General features: G+C 37.2%; 1 protein-coding gene across 1 annotated transcript; it reads right to left on the bottom strand.

The window, feature by feature from the left end:
- Positions 1 to 5,767: 5,767 nt before the first annotated feature.
- On the bottom strand, positions 5,768 to 6,727 carry Or52n4d (olfactory receptor family 52 subfamily N member 4D). The gene has a single exon (NM_001000174.1). The coding sequence runs from the start codon at positions 6,725 to 6,727 to the stop codon at positions 5,768 to 5,770; it is 960 nt and encodes a 319-aa protein (NP_001000174.1).
- Between the last annotated feature and the right edge of the window lie 5,028 nt (positions 6,728 to 11,755).

Genomic DNA, 11,755 nt, shown 5'->3' with positions numbered 1-11,755 from the left:
TGTTAAGAATTGTTTTTCACTATTCTGATTTTTTGGCCTTTCCGAATGAATTTGAGAATTGCTCTTTCCATGATTTATAGAATTGTGTTGGGATTTTGATGGGGATTGCATTGAATCTGTAGATTGCCTTTGGTAGGGTGGCCATTTTTACTATGTTAATTCTGCCAGTCCATGAGCATGGGAGATCTCTCCATTTCCTGAGATTCTTTGATTTCGTTCCTGAGAGACTTAAAGTTATACAGAGCTGTCACTTGTTTGGTTAGGGTTAACCCAAGATATTTGATATTATTTGTAGCTATTGTGATGAGAGTTGTTTCCCTAATTTATTTCTCAGTCTGTTTATCATTTGTATAAAGGAAGAATACTGATTTATTTGAGTTAATTGTACATCCACCCACTGCAATAAAGTCTTACCATCAAGGTCAGTAGTAACAGTGAACAAGGACAATAGCCTGCTTTGTTATTTTTCATAGTGTAATTGCAATATCTTATGTAATTGTTTCTAATTAGACTCACTATCATTTGGTTATTTTGTTTCCTTTTGATTGTGTGAGATACCTCCCTTCCTCCTCTCCTTCCTTCCTTCCTTCCTTCCTTCCTTCCTTCCTTCCTTCCTTCCTTCCTTTTGTATTAGCATAAGAACTGATGTAGCCCAGGATGATTTAATTTCATTATGAAGCTGAGAATGACCTTAAACTCCTGTTCTTTCTGCTCTTTGTTTCCAAATGATTGGGATAACAGGTGTGCTCCAAAAGTCTATCTGCATTTTATCTCTTAAGGAAAACATCTTAGGTCTTCTCACCAATGATGTAACAGAGGCTTGGCATGCACTCTTTCTTGTCTTGTTTTTATTTATACATCATATTTATTTTACTATATAGCAGGTACAATATGGAGAACTTTCTATGTATTCAGAGACTGGATTCCCACTACCATCTTAACAATATTTTTGTAACCTGGCCAAAGCAGTGGAGCAAATAGCAGTAATGTATACAGAAGGCTTCCTTATGCATTAATGGCAAAATTTAACCCTCTGTTTCATGTCAATATGGCAATAACTATTTAAACATATAGTTTACTTTTCTCATTTTGTGATCAAATATCCAATAAAAACAACTTATTGAGAGCAGAGTTGTTTGCCTTACAGTTTGAGGGCATAGATTCAATCTACAATGGCAGGGAGGCATGGGCAGGCTGATGAGGCAATAGTCACATTTCATCGACAGTTGGAAATCAGAAAAAGCTGACTGCTTGTTTTCTTGTTTTTATTTATTCTGAAGTCCATGAAATGGAAAGACATCACCCATGTTCATTATAGCTATTATCAATCTAGAACCTCGCTCACAGACAAGCCCAAAAGATTTGTCTGTCAGAAGATTCTAGGTCTTGTCAATTTGAAACAATTGGGCATCACACTCTGATATAATATCTTTGCTTTGTAGGTTTTATTATTGTAGTTTACAAGTTTATTTTATGACTTATTTCTTTATACCCTAGTTTTTTTTTAATTTAGATACCCCAAGTATCAGATGGTTTGTTGTTGTTTTTTTTTTTTTTCCAAGAATGTACTTTGATGATGACTATATAACTGTTAGGCTTTAGAAATCTAGAAACTCCTTCGGTAAATGAATGTCATAAATGGTATGGTTTGATTGAGTTCTTACATAAGGACCTTCCTTCATTGAAGACATCTCACTCTTTCTCCCTCTCTCCCCTGTTTGCTTCTATGGGTTTGCACTGAATGCTACCAGACTAGTTATTGCAAGAGTCACTGCTGTGTTATATACACGTTCATAATAGTCTTCTTTACAATATATGTTCTTGGAATATTATAAATCTAAAGAAGACTTTGGGACAAGTTTCTTTTTCTTGGAGCTGAAATATGGTTATAATCCTGCCTGATGGACAGGGGCAAAGAATTCCTTCCTAATAATTTCATTTTGCCTATTCATATCACTCAGATACATGGCATATAATTTCCATTTAGTTCCTATTACCAATATCAAAATTTTTTGAAACTTCATCTACCTTAGAAATATCTACCTCTGTCTTGGGCAACACACAACCCCCTATCTGGTATCTATCTATCTATCTATCTATCTATCTATCTATCTATCTATCTATCATTTATTCTCCTCTCATGTAATACATCTCAATAACAGTTTCTACTCCCTTAATTTTTCCCAACTTTACTCCTTCCCCCAGATCAACTTCTCTTCTGTTTCCCTTCAGAAAAGAGTAAGCCTCCAGGGAGTCCAGCCAAACACAATAAGTTTAGGATACAATAAGTTTAGGATAAACCCTGATATCAAGGCTGGGTGAGGTAGCTAGCAATGTGTCAGGTTGGTCAATCTTATGTTGTAATATTAACACCATGATTGTATAAAATGTTTTTATATTTTTGTATCACTTACACATTTAAATGTCTTAATATTGTAACAAATATTATTTTAAGTTTTTACTTGCAGCATATAACAAGTTAAATAACACCTATTATCCATCAAAGTATTTTTGAATGGATAGGCAGATTAATAAAATTTAAACTGACTTGAAACATTATTTAGCTGCAATCTAATAATGCTATGTGGGAAATAGAAAAGGAACCACCCTAAAAACATAATTTCTGCCTCATATGTAAGCAAGAACATTAATTTTCCCAAAGCTCATAACTAGACAAAAAAAGAAAAATTCATCCCAAGATAAAAAGAAAATGATTTAATGCAATTCAAATGTTTCTTTTAAAAATAAATAATTTGACTAGTACCAGGAACATCATAATTCAGTGTGTTTTAAAAAACAATAAAATAGGTGCATAATAATTAAAATTATACTTAAATTGTGAGTCAATGTGAATGTATTAAAATAAAATAAAATAATGAAAATACCCCCTCTAAAGAAGAGAAAGGGGTTAGTGGAGCACAATGCCACGTGATACACTGCTTTTATTTATCTCTAATTTTGGTCAAGTTTCTTAATAATAGTCTGCCTAATTGGAACAATCCATAGATTTCTAAATGGGGCTGTTATTTTAATCACCAAATCAGTTCCTTGGTGCATCTGAGATATATTTTTCCAAATAATAATTGATTTTCAACAAATGCCAAGAAGGCTAAAAGAGCCTTGACGTTGCATTTTTATCAAAAGAACAATATCAGCCTATAAAAAATTTGTGCTTCCATGAATACTAAAATGCCCATACACTCTTTTGTCAGGCTTGTAAATATGTGCTATACACTTTGCATATATTACATTTTTCAGATTACTTTTACAGATCTTACTTTAAAAAGTTATATACCCATGCACCTAGGTTATACACACATATAACTGACTACCAGAAAGAAAGATTAAATTTATTTCTTGAATACTTTTGTAGTGTGTCCTAAAGTGTCACAGTCATTTCCAAAATTAATCTCATCACTCATTGTTTCTTAATGTCCTTGACTAGCAGGACTCTATGTAGTGTCTGTACAAAAAACATAAATAGTAAAATTAGAGAAAGCATAGGGGTCCATGACCAACAAATTTCAAAAGCTCCTCAGCTTGTGCTGTGATTCTCTACCCATCTCCCCTATCCATGCTGGTATTTTGTCTGATTTAAGTTTACATAGGTCTTATCCATGCTGTCACAATTCCCATGAGTTCTTATGTTTATCTGCCCTGTAGCATTTCTAACACAGTATTCTTGAAGTTATCTACCATTTCTCCCAATCTTTCGGTACAATCACCCCCCCCCCAAAAAAAAATCCTTGAGCCTTGTGAGTGAAATATAAGCGTGTATAGATACTTTCCAAGTTTTGGAAATTAGGCTGAGCACTTCACAGTTTTGTCTTTCCTGTGTAGTGACCAGTTAAACATCTACCGCAGTTGCCATTAACTGCAAGAAACTTCTTTGATAAGGGTTGAGCGATGTGATGATCTATGGATGTAGCAATTAGACTAGGGTAGCTGGACAGTAAGTCACAGGGATCTTTTTGCTTCCAGCCTCTGGAATCTGGGATTAAACGTTCATACCACCACGACTATTGGCTATTTTACATTAGTTATAAGAATCATAGGGTTCTTATGACTGCATGACAAACACTTTCCCAAATAAGTCATATCCTAACCACAGTTTTAACTACTTTTACTCTTTTAAGAAATTCATATATTACACTCTATTTACATCATTTCCATTCCTCCCCAAACCCTCCCATGCCTCATCCAATCTCAAGTTCCAAACTCTTCCTAAATAATTGCTTCATATGAATACATATGTGTACATACATGCATGCATACATACATACATACATTTATTTACCAAGTCTACTTAGTGGTGCTGACTATGACCACTTGGTAGTGGATAACCCACTAGGGGGATATGAAATTTATTCTCTTCTCTCTGAGACCATCGGTTACTATTAGATCTTCATCTGGAACATGGTCTTATGAAATTTCTCCCATTCACAATGGAATGTCATTGTCATGTCACTGTACTCTCATTATGAAGATCTTGTTTTAGGCAACAATACTGTTAAGGTTTCATAGGTTTGGCTTCCTTGTTGTATTTACAAAACACTATTTAGGAGCAGGTATCCTGGTCATCTGGTTCTCATAATCTTCCCACCCAACTTTCTATGATTTTCCTGAGCCTTATGTGCATGACTTTAAATTTAGTTGCATCACAGGGATTGGACACCCTATAGTCACATATCCAGTGCCTTTTGACCAGTTTTGGATCACCAAATAGTCTGTAGCACCTATTTTAAAGATGATGTCATTTCATTGTTATTAAATGTGATACAGTACAAAAGGTTTACAAATGGATGAATGAAATGTAATGACTATAGTTCATTCATCATTATGATCTCTCAAATTATGATTTGAAAGAATGTGTTTTCTTGCCTCCTGGACAAGGTAAAATGGGAATAAAAAAATTAGTTTACTCTGCATTCCTTACAAATAAACTCAGCTAACAAAAAATTAAATATACAAATACTGTTTCTTTGAACTGTTTTTATTAATACAATAGAATATTTAAATATTAGAGAAATATTCAATTCTATTATACTCACAATTAAAATTAAAAAAAATTTAATAGTTTCTTATATATATTTCCTATGGAAAATATGTGGATTTCCTTAAATGTGTTTCAGAGAAATAGCTCTAGTTCTGAACTGCTTGATCTTTAAGACTGTCGTGAAGGAAATGGGATAGTGAGTTGTTCTGCTGTGAAATAATTATAACAGTGGCTTGGACAGAGAAGCTTAGTTAGACTAATAAGATTCTATTGAGCTCCAAAGATAGTAACATGACTTTGTGAGAAACATCTCTTTCCTTTCAGGAAGAAAGAAGTATTTGAAAAGCAAGCACTTTGTAATATATATAAAATATATATTATATATGTAATATATATGCCTATGTATAAGATCTATACACACATTTACAATTGTATACATATAAACATATATACTCTATCAAAACCAATAACTGATATATCCTAAAAATTACAGTTGATATATCTAAACAAGACTTAAAATCCTCCTTCTTTACTCATTTTTCACTGGCTTCTATCAATGAAACTTGGTTCTTCCAGTAGATTATTATTCAAAAGGGAAGGTATGTATAGTCATGGGAGATTGGTGACCGTTCTAGGACTTTTAAAGAATACATGTAACATGGTCTGGTTTTTAGTGCTATGGTAAGATAGTACATCTACAAGGATTTTACCAACTTCCACCTAAGAAAACAATTAAATGTAATTATACTCTCTTACCCTGCCAAAGCTCATTTATATACTGTGAGCTTTGAAATCCTTCGACCCTGAAAGAATCCTTATGACACAGTCTCGTATTTGCTTCATTTTCACTCCATAGACAATAGGATTCATAGTGGGAGGCAAAAGCAGATAAATATTAGCCACAATGATGTGACAAGATGGAGGGAAGGTATGCCCCCCAAACCAGTGTGAAAACAAAGAAAACAAGGCTGGGCTATAGGAGAAAACAATGGCACAGATGTGGGCAGTGCAGGTGCTGAAGGCTTTCTGCCTAGCATCTGCTGAGGATAAGCTGACCACTGCCCTCATGGTGTAGGAGACTGTGATGCACAAAATGTCAAAGCCCCCAATCAAGAGAGCAACCATCAGGCCATAAATGGCATTTACCTTGACATTGCCACAGGACAACTTGGCTACGGACATGTGGTCACAGTAGGTATGGTTTATTATATTGCCTCGGCAGTAGGGTAGGTACTTGATGACAAATATAATTGGAATAATCAGCAGTGCTCCTCTTAGGAAGGTGGCAATCCCAATCTTGGCAATGATAGCATTGGTGAGAATGGTGGAGTAACACAGAGGGTAGCAGATGGCTATGTAGCGGTCCAGAGCCATGAGCATGAGCACCCCAGACTCCACCCCCGTAAAGGTATGGGTAAAGAACATCTGTACAAGACAGTCATCAAATCCAATTTCTTTTTGATGAAACCAGAAGATGCAGAGGGCTTTAGGGATTATACTGGAGCATATGACAAGATCTGTCAGAGAAAGCATTGCTAAAAAGTAGTACATGGGTCTATGTAAGGAGTCCTCAAAGACGATGAGATAGAGCAGTCCACAGTTCCCCATCATAGCCACTGCATACATGGAACAGAATGGGAAGGAAATCCAGATGTGTATGTCTTCCAAACCGGGGATCCCATTCAGAACAAAGGAAGCTGGAGTTAGATCTGTGTTATTCTGCACTGACATGACCAGGCTGGTACCACCATGAAACTGCTTAAAATTATGTAGGTTTTTCTAAAGAAATGACAAGAGAAACTACAGGTTGGGATTGCTATTTATAACTCTGCTCTACTTTTAAAAACCATAGAATACATTTTAATATTCAATCGACCAAAGGAATAGCTATGTCTGTATTGTTATTTATTGTTAATTCATTGATTCACTTAGGAAATTGTAACTGATCAGATCATGACTGAATTTTTGAAAGACAAATTTTCACCTTTATAGAATAATAATCCACTGTATTCTGTAACGATTTGTTAAAATGTGGCTTTATTCAACTGTTGATACATATTTTACTATAGATATGGTCTTAGAATGTAGGTTGGTCTGGGAATGTTGGCTGCATGCCTATCATACCAGCTCTGGGGAGACTGATTCAGGAGAGCTGGAGTGAGTCCAGTTTGTAATATATTGCACGTCTCATAGATAGATGATAGACAGACAGACAGACAGACAGACAGACAAATGATTTCATCCTCTCAGCAACTATTAAACACTTAGGACTTAGACTTTTAAAATTCTTATCAACAGTGGTTGAAGTTTATCTTTGTTACTGATGATCTATTCAAAGGATTCTGAAAATAGTTTCATGATTTATTCCCCAGTAAATCTCAGGATCTCACAAGTCAGTGATATTGTTCCCTCATTCTTCGTGATTTCTCTTTACTGTATTTTAACATGCTGAACTATGATCCTTTTTCTCCACAAGATGAATGTGTGATCACAGGTCAAGAGCAGCTTGTGGTGCCTAGAATGGTGAGTTCCTTGGTTTACTTTTTCTACAAAATAAGCAGTAACATCCTTTCATTTATTCTTTCAACAAATCCCCCTGCTTTACCTTCCTTGTCCTCTGAGAGTTTCCATTGCCTGTGTTAGATGTATCATACATATTTTATACACATTTTCTACATTATACAAATGCCATTAATATTACTATTTCTTATTGAAGGCTATTAAGTCTTTGCCTCTATTATACTATCTCCCCATTTAATATGCATTTTTCTCGATAACATGCTAACATCTATGATATTGTTTGCTCATTTATACTCTCTGATCTTTTGGATTCATGTTTTCATAGTCATAAAAATGGAACCCATTTTAATTTGTCTTTTGGGGATGAGTAGTCACATAAATAAAAGTTATATTTGGATAAAGTCTTCCAGGTTTGCCCACAAGAACTACCAGGCAGTTCCTGGTGAACTCCACTGCATTCCCTCCTCCATCTGTAACCAAGGAACTGATTGCACCCATCCTGACTTTCTTCTCTATCTCCACCATCCAATAGCAGGAGCTCAGCCTCCAGGAGCACTGACCACACCGAGCTCCAGTATGGCCACAACAATGAGGACCCAGAGTCATGTTAGACTCATCCCATCCAAAAGGGCTGCAGGACCTGTGTATTTGAGCCCTTTTCTTTTCACCATCCCAATTTTTCCACCCTGCTCTGTGACCACCCCTCTGCGCCCCAAACACACCCGTGGATCTACCGGAGATTACAGCTGCCAGAAGTGGACAGATAAGGCATTGGATCTGGAGGTTGACAGCTGTGTTTTGGCAGGATCTCTGTGGCCAATATCCAAGGTCCAAATGAGCACCTCACTTCCTGAGCCCTCTTGGTGATGCTGCATCTTGTACTCAACCCTGCAGCCAGGCGCCAGGGATCCCCCAAAGTCCGAGGTCTTCTCACCTAACCCAAGAACATGCTAGAGCTTCTGGAGGTGAAAGCGAAGCGGACTAAGCACACCCTTAACTGCAAGGGCAACTCAGGACCCACAGCAAGAGCACAAGCACAGGAGTGACCTGCTCCACCTGGCCACAGGGATGGCTCAGATCGATCCAGTGCTACCTGCACCACTGCGAGCGCTGTGGCTATCTGGCACTGCACATGTATCAGGACGCCCTTGCCAACCTCGTGTGGCTGGTTCCATGCACCGGGAAGGTCTCATTTCCAAACTCTAAAGTGGTACTTATTGAACACTGAGGACTGGGCTGGGCAGTGTGGCCACTGAGGGGCTTTCTCCATATTCAAAAGACAAGGACTCCACCTCTCCAGCCCCCATGAGTGAAGGTCTTAGGGGAAGTAGACAGGAGCCTCTTAGACAAGTTTTGTTTGTAAAATAGTACAGTAATTGTGTCCTTACTCCCTCGAGTCCACTAGAGACTTGAGTATGTCTGCCTTGGGAGAAGCTGCCTTCTAGTGTACTGTCTGTGGTGTTTTGAATAAAATTCTGTGTAAGAAACCTTGAAAAATATTGCTTTGCCACAGATAAAGGAAAAATGCATGTTTTCATTGCCTCTTTTTCTTTAAAAGAACTGCTTGCCTGTTTGTTGTTGTTTGTGGTGGTGGTGGTTTTTAAGTTTTGCTTCTTTGTAGGAGAAATGCTTGATATTGGGCAGTTCTAATCTTATCTCATATTTGTTTGTCATACTAGAAGAGTATTATTGAATCCCAAATTTTCTTTGCTTCCAAACTCTGTTTCTAACTTAAGTGTTTGGAGTAGAGAAATGGGAGAAATTGTCTTTGTTTGTTGTGGTTTTTGTTTGTTTGTTTTGTTTTCTGCTATGGAACAATGTGAATCCACACAGGCCTACCCTGGAAGCTCAGAACTCCGTGGTGAGAGGCTACAAATACCTGAGCAACTCTTGCAGAACTAGAATCCAGTGCTAAGGATCCCAAAGGAACACTGGACACTCTGTCTCTCTTTCTCATTGTCTCTCTGTATCTTTCTGTGTGTGCACATGTGTCTGTATGATGCATGTGTGTGAATGTTGTGTGTGTGTGTGTGTGTGTATGTATGAAGTCTATATGTGGTATGCAGTGTGTATGCATGTGATGTAATGTGTTGTGTGTATGTAAGGGAGAGAGTGTGTGTGTATGGTTTGGTGTGTGTATGTGTAAGGGAGTATGTCTGTGTGTGTGTGTGTGTGTGTAGTATGTGTATAATGTGTGAGTGTATGTGTGTGTGTAATGTATGTGGATGGTGTGTGATGTGTATGTATAGTATGTAAGTGTGTGTGTGTCAGCATCAATATGAACAAATTTTTATACACTCTCACAGTAAAATTCTATATAATAGTGATGATAAAACCTGGATTTTCATACAATCTAAATAAATTTTGTATACTGTGTTGATGTTAAAAACATTACGCATTAAGCAGTGTATTTGATTAGTGACCCCTTTATAAAATAGAAAACTAAATCAATTTTGTGTAAACTGTCAGAAATAATTAGTATCTGTGAGGCTGAGACCAGGGAAAGTTCAAGTTTGAGACTAACCAGGGCTACATAGTGTCGTTATCTCAAAAAAATATTCAATATAAGTGGAAAATGTTCTTATTGGGTAAAAAAGAGTGACTAATAGAAGTATAAAGTAGAGGGCTCTTGCAAGCTACTGAATTTATTCTGTCTGGATTTGGACAGGCGATTACTAGTGGGGGTGGAAGAGTTACTTCTTTTCATAAATATGGACACTGGTGAGTTCCCTATACCATGGTGGATGACCTCACATTCACATCTATATGGGGAGAGCTAACTGAACTCAAAGGTTAAAAATACATTATTAAATATAAATGGAGAAGAAGTTGAGAGGGAGATGAGATGAGGATCCTTAGGAGTCAGAGTGGGTACAGGACTGGGTATGATCAAGAAACATTGCACTCTTGTATGAAATATTTAAAGAATAACTAAAGTAAATTCATCCCTTTTATATATTAGGGTGGCCACTATATGATGACAGTAGTGTGTGCCAGCTGCAAGCAGGCTGTCACCTGTGAGTTGGCTCAGCAGTTAAGAACACCTGCTGCTCAATCATGAGACCCAGAGATTTTATTCCAGCACCCAAATCAGGCAGCTCTCAAACATTTGTAACTCCAAGGAGCCAGTGCCCTCTGCAGATTTCTGTCAAAACACACACACAGACATGCATACACACACACACGCACACACACACACACACACACACACACACACACACACACACACATGCCTGCCTGTGTACAGACTCACATGGACACACACACACACACACACAAACACACACACACATACACACATGATTAGTCTTACTTCATATTAGTAATCATGTTTTGTGATGGGAATCTGTGATTCTTCATATGGACTTGATGCTATTATATGATCACATTAATGAGAGTATGAACTGCTTGAAGGGTGAATATTGTAATGAGCTGATGATACATTAATTGACTTGATTATGGTGGTCATTTCACAAAACATAAGCATGTGAAAACAGCATACCGCATACATCAAAAATGCATATTTTTGCCCATTTCATCATAAAGTTGAAATAATATGAGAAAAATGTCTCATTCAGACATAAAAATATCAAATGGCATTTTTTTTATATTTTTTTTATTAACTTGAGTATTTCTTATATACATTTCAAGTGTTATTCCCTTTCCCGGTATCCGGGCAAACATCCCCCTCCCCCCTCCCCTTCCTTATGAGTGTTCCCCTCCCAACCCTCCCCCCATTGCCGCCCTCCCCCCACCAGTCTAGTTCACTGGGGGTTCAGTCTTAGCAGGACCCAGGGCTTCCCCTTCCACTGGTGCTCTTACTAGGATATGCATTGCTACCTATGAGGTCAGAGTCCAGGGTCAGTCCATGTATAGTCTTTGGGTAGGGGCAACAAAAACAAGATTACATGGCATCATCTGAGCCCAATTCTCCCACCAAAACAAACACTGAATGTCCAAACACACCAGAAAAGCAAGATCTAGATTTAAAATCACATTTGATCATGATGCTGGAGGACTTCAAGAAAGACATGAAGAACTCCCTTAGAGAAATGCAGGAAAACATAAATAAACAAGTAGAAGCCCATAGCGAAGAATACCAAAATCCCTGAAAGAATTCCTGGAAAACACAATCAAACAGGTGAAGTAATTAAAAATGGAAATAGAAGCAATAAAGAAAGCACAAAGGGAAACAACCCTGGATATAGAAAACCAAAGGAAGAGACAAGGAGCCGCATA

Source organism: Rattus norvegicus, chromosome 1 (assembly GCF_036323735.1).
Source record: "Rattus norvegicus strain BN/NHsdMcwi chromosome 1, GRCr8, whole genome shotgun sequence".
Classification (NCBI taxonomy): domain Eukaryota; kingdom Metazoa; phylum Chordata; class Mammalia; order Rodentia; family Muridae; genus Rattus; species Rattus norvegicus.
The sequence above is the reverse complement of the archived record's forward strand: the minus strand, read 5'-3'. Positions and strand labels throughout refer to the sequence as shown.

Excerpts from the sequence above, each read along its gene's own strand:
- Or52n4d (NM_001000174.1), bottom strand. The coding sequence starts at position 6,727 with ATGTCAGTGCAGAATAACACAGATCTAACTCCAGCTTCCTTTGTTCTG.